Below are 19,367 nucleotides of genomic sequence, written 5' to 3' on the forward strand. Positions count from 1 at the left end.
TATTAACTATGTTCCTTATGTTGCACTTCTTTCACTATATTTAATTTGCTTATTTTTAATAGTTTATTATTATTATTTAAAATTTAATTCCTTTATTTTAGAGAGAAAGGAAGGGAGAGAAACAGAAACATCGATCTGTTCCTTTATCTCCTCTGAGCTGGGATCAAGCCCGCACCTTTGTACTTTGGGAGAAAGTTCTAACCAGCTGGGCTGTCTGGCCAGGCCATTTTCTCTCTGTTTTAGAGCAGAGGGTTTATAGTGGGAAACGAACACACTCAAGTGAAAAATACAAGATATCAATGGCCCTTTCGAGTTCCTGATCTAATAGCAATCTTCCTCAGCCCGCCATCCTGATGGAAAGGTGTGGAGGCCCTCTCAGCGTTGTTGGCTAATGTCCCCTTCTTGTCTTCTCTCAGACTGTGTGCTTCTGTGGGACACAGAGACATCTGTGAACCAGCCAGGAAACAGAGCTCTCTGCTGGGCTTCATCAACCTCTGCTGCCCTCTGGTCTCTGTGGAGGTCCTGGGATTGCAGGTTCTGGATCCGGCCAGGAAGTTCAGCTTCCTTGCCAAATCCATGTGAATAACAGATAGAAGAGGATCATTTTCCTTTTTTTTTAAAGTATGAATTTGAGTGTCACCCATTCTCCCATATAAATATTGGCTTAAATAGCTTATTTTCTCTTTGGTCCATCCTGTGACTGCCAGCAGATCCTGGACCTTGTTGTGGGTCAACCAGCTCTTTCTTTTGTCCAGAAAGAACATTTGATTTTTTATAGACATTCTATTGCAGACTGATACTTTGAAGCAAAATGTGAACATTGTTGGTAGCACAGTTGGGAGAATATTTATACTACTATGATTTCAAAACCAATAAAAATATACTTGGGCAAAGGAAAATTTAACAATTTTATTAAAATAAAATTAATTGCGGCAGAGCAGTTCCGTTCGCGTACTCCTCACTGCCCACGTCTCCTTCGGGTTTTCCTCGCATCACTGGAGCCATGGCGGCATCCTCCCTGCCCAACGGCGACTGCGGCCGCCCCAGGGCGAAGCCCGGAGGGAACCGGGTGACGGTGGTGCTCGGCGCGCAGTGGGGCGACGAAGGCAAGGGCAAGGTGGTGGATCTGCTAGCGCAGGACGCCGACATCGTGTGCCGTTGCCAGGGAGGAAACAATGCTGGCCACACAGTTGTTGTTGATTCTGTGGAATATGATTTTCATCTTTTGCCCAGTGGAATAATTAATCCAAATGTTACTGCATTCATTGGAAATGGTGTGGTAATTCATTTACCTGGATTATTTGAGGAAGCAGGAAAAAATGCTCAGAAAGGAAAAGGTCTGGAAGGCTGGGAACAAAGGCTCATCATATCTGACAGAGCTCATATTGTATTTGATTTTCATCAAGCAGCTGACGGTATCCAGGAACAGCAGAGACAAGAACAAGCAGGAAAGAATTTGGGTACCACAAAAAAGGGCATTGGCCCAGTGTATTCTTCCAAAGCTGCTCGGAGTGGACTCAGGATGTGCGATCTCGTTTCTGATTTTGATGGCTTCTCTGAGAGGTTCAAAGTTCTTGCAAACCAGTACAAATCTATATACCCCACTTTGGAAATAGACATTGAAGGTGAATTACAAAAACTCAAGGGTTATATGGAAAGGATTAAACCAATGGTGAGAGATGGAGTCTATTTCCTGTATGAGGCCCTACATGGACCACCCAAGAAAATCTTGGTAGAAGGTGCAAATGCAGCACTTCCATTGATTTTGGAACTTATCCTTTTGTAACCTCCTCAAACTGTACGGTTGGAGGTGTTTGTACAGGCTTGGGTATGCCCCCTCAGAATGTTGGCGAAGTGTACGGGGTTGTGAAAGCTTACACAACCAGAGTGGGCATTGGTGCCTTCCCTACAGAGCAAGACAACGAAATTGGAGAATTATTGCAAACGAGGGGTGGAGAGTTTGGTGTAACTACTGGAAGGAAAAGAAGGTGTGGCTGGTTGGACCTCGTTCTGCTTAAATATGCACATATGATTAACGGATTCACTGTGTTGGCACTTACTAAATTGGATATTTTGGACATGTTTACGGAAATCAAAGTTGGAGTTGCTTACAAGTTAGATGGTGAAATTATACCTTATTTCCCAGCAAACCAAGAGGTCTTAAATAAAGTTGAAGTTCAATATAAGACTCTTCCAGGATGGAACACAGACATATCAAATGCAAGGACATTTAAAGAGCTACCTGTTAATGCACAAAATTATGTTCGATTTATTGAAGATGAGCTTCAAATTCCAGTTAAATGGATTGGCGTAGGGAAATCCAGAGAGTCTATGATTCAGCTTTTCTAAGGATTTCCAGTGATGCAGGAAACACTCCTTGAGAAGGGAGAAAAGACTTCCTAAAATATGTCATTTATGATCTACCAACTTCAAAAACAAAGACATTGACGTGCGTTGTTAAGCCCTACAGTCGTTTGCAGTCTTTCCGCGGCCGGCTGGCGTGGGTACCGGCTCCGGCAGCCTGGGGACCAAGACCCTCTGTTGCTCCTGCTGCTCATGGTGCCACATCCTCTTCCACATTTAGTACTTGTATCATCCATGTTGTTTGAAATCTAGAGTAGAGTTCTTTTCAGCATAGCTTTCCTTTATTATTGTCATTGTGTGTGTTCATAGGTTTTATCTCTGTTAAATGGTAAGAACAATTAATGCAGTTTTGCACAAATATTTTTACATTCTGATCATTCTGTCATTGTAATCTCTGCTGTTAGAAAAAAAATGATAAAAGAGGAGTTCTTAGAAAAAATGATAAGAGAGGAGTTCTGTAAACTTTTGTAATGCTATAAATTCTGTTTAAATTGTAACGGCTTAAATCTGCTGAGACCATTGCAAATTTGAACTTTGGTGGGGGAGGGTATATATTCTTGGGTCCTTTAATTTGTACAGAACACAATACTTATTTCTCTCTATAAATTATTTAATACATTGAACATTTAATTAAATGTCCAAAGAAAAAAAGTGTTCCTAAACAATACTCTTACTGTTAAAAAAAAAAAGTCATTAAAAGATCTATTGTGATATTTGGTGAATATATTTTCTTTAATTTCAAGATATTAACTCTGAAATGTATAGATTTCCTATTTTATCTTACCATTATTTCTAAATCTAGTGGATTGATCTTTCAACATTGTGCCTGCCAGTACGCCTACAAAATCAACTGTAAGTGTCCAAATGAATCCAAATTGTTGGTCATGCCTTTATTTCTCTTGGGAAAAATAAAGAGTTGTTATTTTAACAATTAAAAAAATAAAATAAAATAAAATAAAATTAATTGCTGTGACAACTGGAAAACACAAGGACAATAAATAAAAGATAATGGCAGTGTTACATTGTCACATCAGTAGGTGATGTAGGCATAGGGATTGAGTTCTCAGTAACTGTTAAGAAAGCTGTGTTTTGGGCAACTTCTGGATCTTACTACTGGCAGTTCATAATGGAGAAATATTACCTTGCTTAGTTTGCTTTCTCATGGCGAGCCTAATTTTATTCATTTCCCAAGAAACTGTAAAGCTATAATGCATGGCTTTATAATTTTTCAGTCTTCAAAATGACTTTCACTGGAATGATCTATTAAATCAATATAATTAACTATTTAATCATTGGATATTTAAGCTTGTATTTCCATTTTTTCTTTTCCTTTTGTAGTTTTTGCCTCTATTAAAATATATCCTTAGGATAAATTTCTAGGACTAAAATTCTTAGAGAAAAGGGTGGTTCATATTTATTTTTCTTATTTGAACACCCCACCCCCCTTTACTTGCTTGACTGTTTTTGTTCTCAAAATTTAAAAATCATGACATATTTTGGTCCTAAAGAAAAGCATTGAGACTGTTCTCATTTCATTTATCTTTAAGACCTTTTTTTTCCTGTGCTGGCTCCAGGAACAGCTAATGAATGGAAAGTTACTCCACCACATCAGTGCATTAGGAATGTGGTTTTGAGATGAGGTCAAAACAACAGGTCTTTAGTGAGCATCTACTGTGTACAATGAATACAGACTAAAGTGCAAAGGAGATTCTGGAAGTTTTGACTTGAATTCACTCACTGTCTTTACTAGTCTCCAGAGGCTGTCCTCCCTCCTCCCACCCCCAACCCCCAGAGGTTTCCTCCTTTCTGGGCTCCAGGGGGAACTTACCAAGAGCTGGTCTCTTGCAGGTGGAACCTTTATGGTGGTGGGGCTGAAGGGTGGGAAGCATTGTCTGAAGCAGAGGGTAAGGCCACTACTTGTACAGAGGCATGCAGACATCTAGACACACTGAATGTAACACAGCTGAGCCTTTGAAAGGTTTGTAATGGTTATGGTCTTGTCCTGCTCTCAGGTGAGGTGAGATGCTGATCTCTCATCTCCTTGTGTTCAGTCTGACATGGCCACAGGGCGTTCTAAGCAAGGGGTCTGCAGGAGGAGGTGTGGGATTTATCAGGAGAGGACCAGGAAAAACCCTGTCTTTTTCACATGAATTCTCCCTAAAAGATAAGTTACAGGGAGCGGTTGTGACATCGGCACCTCAAACAGCATTTTTAGTGGAGTTCTGCCATCTAGTGATCATTTCCAAGAAGCTCTTTTTTCCCTTTACTTTAAAAAGTATTTTGATGTATGCAAAGACATTTTTATCTGTCAATCCATGTTTTCTTTAAAAACATTTATGAACAAAATAACACAGTACCACAAAAGGAAATACCACTTCAAGCAGTAAACTCAGAGATGCTCAGAGAGAGCTCTAGGGGCCGGCACAGTTATACTTGAGGGTGTCCCCATCTATACTATTTGGATTTTTATTATCATGTGTATATGATACTTTTTAAAGTATGATACTGTATTTTAAGTTTTTAGACTGAAAATGACTGTGAAAAATATAAATAGGAAAACTCAACAATAAGTAAACAAACAACCCAGTTAAAAACTGGGCCAAAGACCTTCACAGACACTTCACTAAAGAAAATACACAGATGGGGAAAATGAGCATATAAAAGTCACTTCACATCATACGTCATCAGGGAAAAGCAAACTAAAACAACAGTGAGACACCGCTATATGTAGAGCGAGATGGAGCAGTGGGTCCAGAGAAGGGAGAGACTGGAGCTCCGGCGCCCCCTGGAGGCGATGCCACCATTCTGCTCGGCTTGTCTCCGTTTCTTCTATCTTGTTTTCCTTGCTCTGCTTCGGATCCTGCGCGGTGAAAGTGGTGGAACCCACGTTTCAGTTTCTGTTCTTCTCTTGCTTCCATGATCATATCTATACAGGTGACTCTCTCTTAACCTTTTTCCTGAGGATCTGCCCGTTATTATTTATCACTTGCTAGGGGTTTCTAAGCATGTCCCCCTACCTCTGTGTGAAACTTGAGTTCAGTGGTTCCATAATTTGCACCTGGGTCTTCTCCTTTCAGTTCCTTCCATCTTAATCATCTTGACTTTGACCTTTTGCTGCATTCTTCCTCCGACTCTTCCCTTTGCCTGGAAACTCCCATCCTCTCCCCTCTTTAGGAAGACTTCCCCAGCCACCTGAGCCCACAGTGCCTTTCTGTGTCCCCTGAACTTCCCACTCTCTTTATTTATGTGTCTCTGTATTTGCTTGCGAGGGCTAAGACCCCCGCCCCTGACAAAGCCTGACCTTATCTGGCTGCAAAAAGTGTTTAGGGACCCAGGACTCGTGGGCGCTCCCTCATTTACCAACCACAGTTGTGGACAACTCTCTGTACCACCATTTCTTCCTTTATATCTATTTATTTTAAAAATTGGAGTGATTCCTTCCTGCTTTCTCACTTGGTTGCTGTGATCGTTGGAAGAGCTAAGGCAGGGGTCCCCAAACTTTTTACACAGGGGGCCGGACTATAAAAATAACTATGAACAAATCCCTGTGCACACTGCACATATCTTATTTTAAAGTAAAAAACCAAAAGTGGAACAAATACAATATTTAAAATAAAGAACAAGTAAATTTAAATCAACAAACTGACCAGTATTTCAATGGGAACTATGCTCCTCTCACTGACCACCAATGAAAGAGGTGCCCTTTCCGGAAGTGCGCCAGGGGCCAACGGGCCGTAGTTTGGGGACCCCTGAGCTAAGTAAGGTATGAGAAGCTGCTTTGAAACCCCAGGGACCTACAGATGTCTACTGTTGTTTATTATCATTCAAATCACTCCATGGCCCCTCATCTGCCTGTCCATCCATCTCTCTTTCTTGCTGTAAACAGGTGTAAAACAGACAATGCTGCTTTCAGCTTTGCTTGGAAAGAATAAGGGCAAAGGGCTATCTCTCCTTAAGCTTCAGGACATAAGAATATTACCAGCCAGGCACAGAGCTCTTTCTGCCACACTGCTCAGGTGCTTGGGTGCCTGGGAGGAGCAGATACTTGCCATCTGTCAAGGTGTCTGGCTTATGCTCAAGGACACAGCTCCGTCCCTAAGCTGAAAGCACACACTGTCCCCAGGCGTGAACCTCCGGTTCTCAGGCACATGTGATACAGGGTGGTTCTCCTCCCTGGTGGTCCTGTGAGAGCAGCTTATACCTCACGCACTTTCTGTCATTCTCAGGGCACCAATTGGTGCAGGGATTTCGTTTCCATTCACTGTTTGTCACCACTGTCACATGGTTGCTACTTTTGGGGGCTTTTCTCAAACTGGCAGACATGTTCACCTCCTTGTCTCCTTCTTAGGTCTCTTATTTCCTCCTCTACATTTCCCCCAAGTTAGGATTTAAAAAATGGCATACAGATTTAACTGTACTTCGGTATGTATAATGCTTGATAGCTTTCAAGACAGTTTTATAGACTTATTCTTAGTCGGTCCTCACTGCTATAATGCTCATCCTAGAATTAAAAATGCAAAGGATGACAAGAAGTGTAAGAAATGATTGTACTTGGTCCTGAACCTAGTCGTTGTGTAAACCTACTGACCTGCTATCTTATCTCAAGTGCTGTTTGCTTTCTTGGGCCAGTCTTGTCTTTTCAAGCAGCCTGTTAAAACATTTTAAATTTGATGAATTTCATTTTTCAGAGCAGTTTTAGGTTAGCAGAAAAACTAAATAGAAAGTAGAGTTCTCATATATTTCCACCTTGCTGAATAGAAAGTAGAGTTCCCATATATTTCCACCTGCCTTAACCGGTTCCTTATTATTAACATCTTATGTTGGTGTGGACATTTGTTACAATTGGTGAGCCAATATTGATACATTATTAACTGAAGTGCATAGTTAACATTAAGTTTCACTCTTGGTGCTTTATATTCTATGGGTTTTGACAAATAGGTAGTAGCATGTATCCACCATTACAGTATCATAGGGAACGTGTTACTGCTCTAAATTTCTCCTGTACTCCCCCTGTTCATCCCTAACATCCACCCCTGCAGCCAGATGATTTTGTTGTCTCCCACAGTGCCTGACTCTGGACTATGTAGCCAGATGGTGCTAATTACATACATGTTAACTGGTTGATGGTAACAGTAACCAAAGAGATGAACCACAGAACCATGGATTACTATCTGTGTGAGTAGCAGGGCACACTCCTGGTTATGAGCATTGCTCTGGACTATGGTCTCTAGCAAATCATAGGACATCTTCAGTCAGCTTTATATGAGCAGGAAGGTGGAAAGCCTCTGGATTAAGACATAATCTTCTTGGTGGGTAAAGTGCTTTAGTCAGCATCTCCTGGGAAGGTCTATGGTTTGATCATGGTGTACTGCTTTGTTGTTTCAAGGGCCCAGAAGGAAACCAGTCAGATGAGCTCCTGGTCTTGGCCATGGGCCAGAGGAGCAGCTGGAAGTGTCAATGAGCCTGCACTTTGTTCAGGACTTTCACAGGTGCACAGAGCCTTCAGTGGCTCCCAGTAGATGCTGCAGGAATAAAGTGAAGTGCTGTTTAGAAAAAAAAAAAAGCAGCTGTGAAATCTAGCAACTGTCCTCCAATAGCATTGGCTCATTCAGTGTCATTTCCTGGTAAGTCACAGACAATGGATGATTTTGATTTTTAGGGATGACTTCCTTTGAAGAATGAATGGGTTGAAATGTCTTGCTGATGATGGTAAAGTCTCCTCATAACTCTTTATGTTAACTTCTACTGGACCATCATATTTCTCAGTTGGGAATAGGCAAAGGGAAGGTAGAAACTAGCAATGACTGATGGCTACTACATGCCAGGCACTTCAAATAAATTGTCTGAGTCATGCATATATACATGAATGGAAGTAATCTTTTTTTTTTTTTTTTTTGTATTTTTGTATTTTTCTGAAGCTGGAAATGGGGAGAGACAGTCAGACAGACTCCCGCATGCGCCCGACTGGGATCCACCCGGCACGCCCACCAGGGGCGACGCTCTGCCCACCAGGGGGCGATGCTCTGCCCCTCCTGGGCGTCGCTCTGCCGCGAATAGAGCCACTCTAGCACCTGGGGCAGAGGCCACAGAGCCATCCCCAGCGCCCGGGCCATCTTTGCTCCAATGGAGCCTTGGCTGTGGGAGGGGAAGAGAGAGACAGAGAGGAAGGGGGGGGGGTGGAGAAGCAAATGGGCACTTCTCCTATGTGCCCTGGCCGGGAATCGAACCTGGGTCCCCCACACACCAGGCCGACGCTCTACTGCTGAGCCAACCGGCCAGGGCCGGAAGTAATCTTTTACACAGATAATTTTGAAATGTCTACCTGGCTGTGGAATTTACACTCGGTTGTTTTTAGAGGGGGCAGGCAGCTGCAGAGTTGGCAGTTCTGTGTGAACTTGGGTGGTTATAAAGTCGTCTGTCAATCTCCAAGCAAACCCCCACGGGTGGGTGGTAGAAGATGACTCAGCAGCAAGGAAACTCTTTGGTGAAACTGGAAGCTATTCCCAGTGATCCTCACAAGATCTATAGTCACCCTCCTCCTCCTGGGGACTTGATTTTCACTGCATACTCCCAGGACGGTCACACTGTGATATAGCCTCGGAGTCCCTTCCTCTTCTCAGCCCCTCCACCGAGGAAGTCCCTGCTGGAGCCTCCTCACCTCCAGTCCTTGGGAAGGTGTATGCACTAGTTGAATTATATCTTGAGGGGTTAAGAGCTTAAAGGCTAAATAAGTCCTAACCAATTAAAATGGGATATTGCGTAATATTGCCTCAAGGTTTTGATTTAGCTGCAGATATTTTTAGACCTCCAAGCCTCCCTATGTACCACCTATACTTATTACTCACACTTTTGTCCCAGCTCAGGACCTCTGACGTCTAGAAGGCCAGTGGAACTTAACAATTATTGGTCTTAACAAAAGCTCATCAGAGTCAGAGCAAGAGAGACTTTTTTCTCTCTCTGCTCTGAAGGAGGGGGCATGGGAATCATATCCTTGGAGGTTTGAGGCCAGAGACTCTGAGATGCCAACCCACTGGGAAGAGAGGAGTGGGTAACCAAGTCATCAAAACCCTACTGAGATGACCAAAGCAAATGGTGCTGAGTGACCCTCCCCCAACCCTGTGCAAGAGGAAGAGCACCTCAGACACCCGAGAACAGAGGTCTGGAACCCGGATGCTGCCTCTGGCCCAGTTCACACAGCAGTGGGTTCCACGTGCCAATTGTTTACTCAGTAATGAAGAATATAGGTCTTCTTAATAAATTTTTCTTCCTTCCTTCCTTCCTTCCTTCCTTCCTTCCTTCCTTCCTTCCTTCCTTCCTTCCTTCCTTCCTTCCTTCCTTCTTTCTTTTCTTTTTTTATTCATTAAGAAGAGGAGAGGCAGAGAGACTCCCAAATGCACTCTGATCAGGATCCACCAGGCAAGGCCACGAAGGGGGCAATGCTCAGCAGCCAAGCTCTTCTTAGCACTTGAGGCAGAAGCCATGGAGCCATCCTCAGCGACCGGGGCCAACTTGCTCCAACTGAGCCATGACTGCAGGAATGGAAGAGAGAGAGAGAGGGAGAGAGAGAGAGAGAGAGAGAGAGAGAGAGAGAAAGAGAGAGAGAAGCAAGAGGGGAAGGGTGGAGAAGCTGATGAGCACTTCTCCTGTCTGCCCTTGACTGGGAATTGAACCCAGGACATCCACATGCTGGGCCGACGCTCTACCGCTGAGTCAACCAGCCAGGACCCATGTTTCTTTTAAAATAAATCGTATGCATTATTTTCTAAGTTATAAAAATCTTAAAAACAAATTTGAAAAGAATGAGACACAGTGTTTTTTCAAATAAATTTTTTAAAACTTAATTGTATATAATGGTTAAGACTGAAATTTGGCCTTATATAAGAAAAAAGCAAACTAATCTTTATTATATACAGCTCAAGTGTCTGTTTGTCACCGATAGCTTATTGGTTGCTTGCGTAACTGTACTAGCCAATGGGGTGAAGTTGCCATGGCATTCAAATAGTCCCGCCTTCTGGCATGCCACCTCACAAATTGAGGTTAAAGATTGGAGCAATTATTATGCTGTTAAGAAATCTTAACACCAGAAGGGGTCTTTGCAATGGTACAAGACTAGAGGTTCTCCAATTGAAAAATAATGTCATAATAGCTAAGTCTTTGACTGGCTCCTGTAAAGGTGAAATACATGTCATTCCAAGAATTGATTTAGCTCCATCTCAAACAGGGTTGCCATTTCAATTGAGACATAGACAATTTCCTATAAAACTTGCCTTTGCTATGACCATCAATAAGTCTCAGGGCCAAACGCTTAAGCGTGTTGGCATTTTTTTACCTGAGCCTTCATTTGGACATGGTCAACTGTATGTTGCGTGTTCAAGAGTTCGTGAAAGAACGGACGTAAAATTAAAAATAATTGATGGTCCTCTGCAAGGCGAGCTTAAAAATGATGGAAAGATCTACACAAGAAATGTTGTGTACAAAGAGATCTTTGACATGTGAATTAACATTTTATTATTTAAATCACCTTTATTTATTGAGCTAGAGGTGGCTCTTAAGAAATGTACTGCCAGTGGTTTCCTTCATTGCACTCTACTTTAAGCAATTAAGCAAGTAGAAGGGGGAAACCCCGTAGGGCAGTAAGCAAAGAGGCATACTCGCCGCCTGCCCTGAGTAATTTAGTTTGAATTAGCAGACACCTTCGCACAAATTATTTTAATTACAATTTATAATATCTAGAACAGCAGTCATTTCGTATGACCGCCGGGCTTTCTAGTAGTAGCATAAACAGAACAGTCTTTCCTGTGTCACAAAGGAAATCTGAAGGAAGGCAAAGGGAAGATGTAGAAACTCCATGAGATCATCAGGGAGCTGAAGGGACTCCAAGTCTCCACTCTGCCATTCCTAGGCTGTGGCTCTTGTCTTCACGGTGCAAGATAGCATCTCCAGACATCACATCCTTTATCCAGGATGCAGGATGGATCAAAGAAAAAAGGATCTTCCCTTCTCTTTTAGGAGATCTGCTAGAAGTCCCATAAAACACTGTGACACAAAGTGGCAGTTCTTTTTACCCTCTCTTTCCACCCAGAGCAAGGAGGTCCTCTGTGGGTGGTTCTGCCCTGTGAAACCTCTTCTTTCAAATGTCATCATGAGACTGGTCATTATTATTTTTTTTTGTAAGAGAGAGAGAGAGAGAGAGACAGACAGACAGACAGACAGGCAGGCAGACGGGAAGGGAGAGAGATAAGAAGCATCAACTCATAGTTGTGGCACTTTAATTGTTCACCAATTGCTTTTTTTTTTTTTTGGCAGAGACAGAGGGTCAGAGAGAGGTACAGATAGGGACATATAGACAGGAAGGGAGAGAGACGAAAAGCATCAATTCTTTGTTCATTGATTGCTTTCTCATATGTGCCTTGACGGACAGGGGGGAGCTACAGCAGAGCGAGTTACCCCTTGCTCAAGCCAGTGACCTTTGGGCTCAAGCCAGCAACTATGAAGTCATGTCTATGATCCCATGCTCAAGTCAGCGATCCCACACTCAAGCTGGTGAGCATGCACTCAAGCCGGATGAGCCCACACTCAAGATGGTGACTTTAGGGTTTCAAACCTGAGTCCTCCAGGTCCCGGTCTGATGTCTGTCCACTGTGCCACTGCCTGGTCAGGCATTGATTGCTTTCTTATACATGCCTTGACTGGGGGGAGGGTTCAAGCCAAGCCAGTGATTCATTGCTCAAGCCAACGACTTTGGGCTCAAGCCAGCAACCTTGGGCTTCAAGCCAGAGACCTTTGGGCTCAAGCCAGTGACCCTATGCTCAAGTTGGTGAGCCTGTGCTTAAGTCAGTGACTTTGGGGTTTCAAACCTGGGCCCTCAGTGTCCCAGGTTGATGTTGTATCCACTGTAACACCACGGGTCAGGCATGACCATTCTTGTGTGCTCTTGTTACCAAAATGGAGCTTTTATTCCTGGAGGGATGCCTTGCTCAATATTAGAACAACTTCAATTAGAATCTGGGGGAATCCACACAATGAAAGGATGTGAGTTTGTTGGTGACAGTCTGAAGATAGCTCTCGGTTCCGAACTCAGGATCTAAGCCATGATGTTTCCAGGGAAGTTTCACTGAGTAAAGGTAAAATGAGAAAAAATAACGACAATAATGAATTTTTCAGAAAGCAAAAATTCATTTCATTTAAGGAAGTACTTTTTTTATTCGGATATCATGTCCTTTTTATTTCTTGAGATTAGGAGTCTTTTTTTTTAATGAAATAGTGGTGAAGGAAGTTGGTTAAAGTTTTTTTTTTTAAATACATTTACTTGGTAAATAAAATGTTAGTAATATTATATATCTGACCGTCTTAGTTTTCAATTTACTTTTATTTAAAATTTTTTCCATTGATTTTGAGAGAGAGGAAAAGGGGGTGGGGAGAAACATCAACTCATTCCACTTTAGTTGTACATCCGTTGATTGCTTCTCATCTATGCCCTGTCCAGAGTTCAAACTGGTGACCTCAGGGTAGAGACAGTTACCTTGGTGCTCTAGAATAATGCTCTATCCACTGTACCACCAGTCATGGCACTGACTTCCTTATTTTTGAATAAATTTTTACCAACTACCTGTGAAATCTGACAGTCTAAAAGCCACTCATCTGGTTTCCTTTTTGTTTTCAAAGCAGGAAATAAGAAGTAAAACAATTTATGTCCCAAATATACCCAACTCTTTGGTGAAAAAATCCTCAATTGATTTTTGGGTTCAGATTTTAAATTGGATAAATGGTATGACCTTTTCTTCCTCAGGAGCAGCCATCTAGAGATGTGACGATTAACGGTGTTTTAGGGAAAGTTAAAGAACACGTTTTCCTTGCTCTCTGTGAAGCCCATGGACAAGATGGGCTAACTGGGGAAACGTTTTTGGGCACTGAACTCGAGGCACTTTATCACTGAGATGCCTCATGACTCTGGGCAGTTGTCCACTGTGGAACTGCCTGCATGGCTTCCTGAAATGTGCTAAGCTGCCTTCTCTAAAAATGTGACCTTGTTGAACTCCGGCATTTACAAGCCCTTGCTGGTTTCACGTGCATCAGTTTGTGGGGTCGCCTTTGTCACAGTAGGAAAAGGTGAGCCAGGAATGTGTATGCTGATCGGACAGCATGGAATTCAGCTACAAGCCAATGGGAGCAGGGACTCCCTGAAGAGGGCTGGCCAGAGTGCTTTTCATCACTGACAACCAGAAAAGGAGAGCGTAAGCTGCTGAGCTTCCAATGACGATAAGGTTGCCCCTTATTATCACGGTGATTAATGTTGTCTCCTGTGTATGATGGGAACTGTAAGTGCAAGAAAGTGTTATCTGCCAGGGTCACGGGAGATAGTCAACATGAAAAACGGACAGAGAGGTTTGGTGATAAGGCTGAAAGGTTAATGAACTGATGAGAGTCCGTGAGAGGGGAACACATGTCTCTTTCTTGCTGGAAGTTGGAATAAGTGTCGATACTGACTTTCTAGAGAGAACAAAGTCTGTTTATTCAAAGCAGAGAGCAGCAAGGGAGAAACACATGTTGGCTCTCCCATAACGAATAATTTAATTGTCAATGAATCTCTGGGTGGAGAGGTTCTTGTTAGTGGGATTAGCATTCTTACATTGCATGCAGTAAACCAAGGAGAGAAGAGGTGAACAATAAATACATTAAGTGGAATAAGATTAGGACACCATTCCTTAATGGATTTGGCCATTTGACCCTATAAACCCATTTTGAATTTCTTTTTAAAATTTTCCATTGATTTGAGAGAGAGAAATACAGAGAGGAAGGCAGAGAGAGAGAGAGAGAGAGAGAGAAGCCTCATCAACTCATTGTTCCACTTAGTTGTTTCTCATTTGTGCCTTGACCAGATATCAAACCTCCTTGTGCTAAGACGATGCTCTATCTATTGAGCAACACTGCCAGGGCCCTATAAATCCATTTGGAATGCCAGATCTCTTGCAGACACTAATCACTGGCAGATAAAGATGAGCTCAAGATCTCATGCCTGGAATGACAGTCACATTTTCCCGTGTATTATCTCCGTGTTAGAGCTTTTAGACAGTATCTGTACTGCAAAAGGAAGGTTATTTATAATATATATTTAGCCTAAAACTATGATAACATCCGTTGGCATGGCCATTATCTGATGGTATTTGAATCTGAACTTCCTATTTTCAGGCATTAACAAATGAAAGTCTTCATGTTGTCTAATGTTATTTCCTGGGTTTATGACAGATTTATTTTTGCCAATTCATTCAAGTTTATTATTTTTTTTTAAAGAAAAGATCTTCAGACAATTAAATTTCCCAGAATTGTTTAAGCATTGTTATTGTTCTCAATGAGAATATTTTCTTTCTAACTCTAGCTATGCAACTTGATGGGAATTCTCATATCTATCATTGCCATGAATTTGCAGGAGACTTGAAAAATAAATCAACTAGCTTGTTAAATATCAGATTCCCAGAACATTCATTCTGATAAGTTTGAGGCCCGAGGATGCAGAGATGAACAAGGCAGGCCATTTGCCTTCAGAGAGCTTACAGTTTGGAAGGGGAGAAGAAAAGTTACATTAACTATGTAGAAGGCATGATTGTCAGTCATACTCTACCCTCTCTTACTTCTGGGAATGAAACAAATGAAAGGTATAGGGGGGATATTATGTGTGAAAATGCATTAGTACAAATGACTTATTACCTAAGTGTAAGTCTCATTATATGAAAGGAGAGAGATAATCTGTACCCAGGCACCAGAAAATGCCATTTTCTTTTTGTCTAGTGATAGACACTATATCATTGTGGTTAAGAATGTGGACTTTAGCCAGATTGCCCGGTTTAAATCCTTCCTCTGCCACTTGGCTAAATTCTAACCTCTCTGTGCCTCAGTTTTCTAGTCTGAAAATGGGTGTGATAATTGGGTTATCAAAAGTGACATAAGTTTAACAAGTTTAAATTGTGTAGAACAATGTCTGGCATCTTAGAAAGTGCTCAATACACATTAACTATTATTAGTAAACTTCTAAGAGTTTCTCATATTCTTCAACACGATTTTGTAAATTCACTCTCCTGGCAACAGAGTTATACATTTTTTCCCTCTGTGCTCCTGGCTTCTTGCTATAAATGTATCCCTCCGGCATTTACTGTTTATCTTCTATGGAAGTATAATCTGTAGGTATGCATAATTTCAATATAGCAGGCCTACTGCTGACTCTGCTAGGGGTGCAAGGCTTCTATGCTGCAGCCTCAATTGTATTCGTGTCCATGACGTAACTCTATTTCTGCTCTCATGAAGATTTTGGAAGTCTGTGAGGAAAAACTTGTCAAAAATTTAAGTTAAAAAATATTGAAAGAACGTTTATCTCTTCATTACTTGCTCTGCTGTCTTTCCTGTCGACACCCATTACACACCTCACTGCCCCGAATTGAAGTCCACTGCAAACACTGCTGGTATCTGCCAGGATAGAAACGATATTCAAAGCAGAGGGGAGCTAATGGTGCCATATTCTGGCTCCTAAGTAGCAGGACACTTGGCACCCTCCCCTCCCCATGACATTTAAAGTAGACCTTTTTGGGGTTGGCTATCCTGCTTGCAGTGGTCTGTTGTCTGCCCTTCACTTCTGTGTCAGGGGTGGTTCCTGGGAGGCGGAGTTTCTCCTCTGTGCCTGCATGTTCCCACTTCCCTGGCTACACCTGATGGTACGAGAGGTGGGTTCCTGATTGACTCTGGGCCAACCAGGATCTTCCTCCTAGAGAGTTAGAATTGGCCCCAGAAGGATCAGGTTCTCCGTGTGCCTGGCTTAAAAACATGTCACCTCCAGAGCAGTGGGAAGCAGATGTGCAGAAGGAAGCAGGGAGGAGAGAAATCATCGAGGTTCTGTTGGCTTTGCAGAAGTCAGCTCTCATCTCTCCAGGGCACCAGCTTCATTATGCTTTTGGACTCCATGAAATTTCCTCTGTATTCTCACCAATATTCTTTTTACTTAAGTTAAAGTATTTTGCTTAGTTGCAATTAAAGGAGTCCTCATTAACACAGCATTGTGTTGGAATGAGAACGTTGTCATAAAACTAAAGGAAGACTTCTGTAGTAGTCACACCAGAGATTTGGAATCAGCAGGTTTCTAAGTGAGGGTTCAATTGGAGAAGCAAAACCACTGTGAGCATTGTGGAATTAGGAATATGTCATAGAAATTAGACCTTCCACAATTGTGGGTAATGCTGCAGAAGCAGAAGTCTAGAAAGGGGAATTGAAGAGTCTGAGAAAGGTCTTGACCAGGATGGCCTGCTTGAGTCAGTGGAATTTACAGGAAACCTGGAGGCTATGCATGTCTAGCAGTTAGAGGACTGTGAAAGGGATGGACAATGATATCTACAGAATGTTGATGCCCCATTGTGCCCACTTCCTCTGCGGGGTGCAGAGAAGCATCTGGTGGTGAGCCTGGGGATGCCAGGAACTTCCAGTTAAACAGAATCGTTGTGTTTCTTGGTGGAAGTATTCTTCCCGTCAGAACCAACACCTGTAGGCCAGCAGAACATAAAGTTGTGGGGACAGGAAGGAAAGCTTTTGTTAGTGGATCACAAGGGCTAATGGTGAGTGGTCTACTTCCATTCCCATCATCTTGTTCCTGACCCTTGAATCCTGGCGATGGGAGAGAAACTGCACCAGATATTGGACACTGATTCAGAGACTCTACCTGGATCCCTTGGAGAACTTTGCCCCAGCCCTGCAAGATACTGCCACCTAACTGGCACTGTAAGAGTCCTCAAAAGGCTGCTCCATTGTTCTGTTAAGCCACCTGCTTCAGGATGATAGGAAACATGGTAAGACCAGTGGATTTTGTGAGCATGGGTCCACTGCTACACTTCATTCACTGTGAAATGAGTTCCTTGATTAGATGCGATGTTGTGTAGGTAAGTCCATGGATGGTAGTTTTGGAAGAAGCATTGTGTGCAGGGAAGGGAAGTCAGCACTCCGTTGTGTCAGTTCCACTCAGAACAAAACACATGCCTAACACTGTGGCTTGAGGGTCAGACTTTACCCAGTTCATGATGGGCAGCTCAGGTAGCGTGGTAACTTGGTGGCTCAGGGTTAACGTCCCAGTAGTTAGTTAAAGTTGTTTGTCAGCATGAGAGTAGTTATCCACAGAGGCTTTGCTCCAAAACCTTCAGGGCCTGTAATGTGATTCGCTGTAGGGGTACTTCAGGCACCACTGGTCTGCTGGACCATATGGCCCAAGCTGCCAGGCCCCTTGATGTGGAGCCTTCTGGGCTCCACTCAGAAACCATCAGCTTTGCAGGCCACTTGGTAAGTGGGCTTGAGTAGCACAGCCAGATGAGGAATGTGTTGCTACCAAAACCCAAAGACAACCATTCAGTGTTGTGCCTCCTTTTTTTTTGGTTGTAAGAAAGGTAAAATACAACAATTTACCGTTTACCGTAGTAAGGCTCTCCCACCTGGCCTGGATGGCTCAGTTGGTCAGAGCATCACCCCAACACACCAAGGTTGCGGGTTTGATCCCTGGTCGGGGCACACACAAGAGTCTACCAATGAATGTGTAAATAAGTGGAACAACATATAGTAGATGTTTTTCTTGCTCTCTCTAAAAAAAATAAATAAAAAAATAAAAAAATCAATCAATCAATAAAATAGAAAAGAAGAGCTTCAACACACCACTTAACCTCTAGAAGATTCACTGACAGGGAAGGCCCCTTAATTTTTGTTAGATTTATTTCCCACCCTTTGACATGCAAATGTATCATCAATTGGCCTGGAGTAAATTACTACTTCCTGTTGATTAGGTGCAGTCAGCATGATGTCATTAATGTGAGGGACCACTGTGATGCCTTGTGGAAGGGAAGGCAATAAGGTCTTGCTTGACTAGATTATGACACAGAGCTGGAGCATAGGAGGGTAGGAGGGTAGGTGTACAGCTGGTCTTGCTAGCTGAAAGAAAGTTGCCTCTGGGGGTCTTTCCTACCAGGATGGTGAGAAAACATTTTCCAGATCCATAGCTGCACCTTGGGTACTAAGGATGTGTTCATTTGCTCAAACAACGGAACCACATCTGGCATTGCAGCTGCAATTGAAATAGCTGTCTGGGCAAATTTATGATAAGCCACTGTCATTTTCTAAGATCCACCTGCCTTCTGCATAGGCCATGCAGGCAGGTTGAATGGGATGTCTGGGGAATCTCCACTTTGCATCCCTCAAGTTTTTGATGGTGGCACCCATCTCTTCAGTCCCTCTTGGAATGCAATATTGCTTTTTGTTAACTCTTTTCCCAGGTTGGGGCAATTGTAGCGGCCCCCACTGGTCTTTCAGACCATAATAACCCTCACTCCACAGCTCAGGAAAGCATGGTGGCAATTCTGCCAGTTGCTGAGTATGTCTACCCAACCATGCATTCTGGACTAGGGAAATAACCACAGGATGGGTGCAGGGACCCTCTGTGAGGTGGGTCTGCGATGATTACCTGGCCTTCACAAGCCCCTATTCTGACTGGTGGGCCACAGTGATGTTTTGTGTCTGTTCAGAGCTAGTGTCCAGTGTTCCTGAAAAGTTTGATTATTTCCTTTCCTCCAATGCACAGTCACCCTGGTAGAAGGCCATATACCCCTCTGGAAGAAATATTAACAGTATAAATTTTTGGCACTGTCTTTCCTCAAGGACACCAACATCTTCATTCAAAGAATTCTTGGTCTGTAAACTGACTTAAGGCTGGGAACTTGCCTGACTAGGCCGTGGTGCAGTGGATAGAGTGTTGACCTAGGACACTGAGGACTCAGGTTCGAAACCTTGAGGTTGTTGGCTTGAGCACAGGCTCCTCAGCTTGATCATGGGGTCACTGGCTTGAGCGTGAGATCATAGACATGGTCCCATGGTCGCTGACTTGAAGCCCAAGGTTGCTACCCTGAGCAAGGGGTCACTGGCTCAGCTGGAACCCCCGCCCCATACCCCATCAAGACACATAAGAGAAAGCAATCAATGAACAACTAAGT

General features: G+C 42.9%; 1 protein-coding gene across 1 annotated transcript; it reads left to right on the forward strand.

Moving 5' to 3' along the window:
* The first annotated feature begins 943 nt into the window (after positions 1–943).
* Positions 944–3,277, forward strand: LOC136403880 (adenylosuccinate synthetase isozyme 2-like). Its single transcript, XM_066383211.1, is given in 2 exon segments — positions 944–1,754; positions 1,757–3,277. Coding segments are annotated over 2 exon segments (1,344 nt in total). The 5' UTR covers positions 944–1,003; the 3' UTR covers positions 2,350–3,277.
* Positions 3,278–19,367: the final 16,090 nt, after the last annotated feature.

This window comes from Saccopteryx leptura, chromosome 1 (genome assembly GCF_036850995.1).
Source record: "Saccopteryx leptura isolate mSacLep1 chromosome 1, mSacLep1_pri_phased_curated, whole genome shotgun sequence".
NCBI classification, from domain to species: domain Eukaryota; kingdom Metazoa; phylum Chordata; class Mammalia; order Chiroptera; family Emballonuridae; genus Saccopteryx; species Saccopteryx leptura.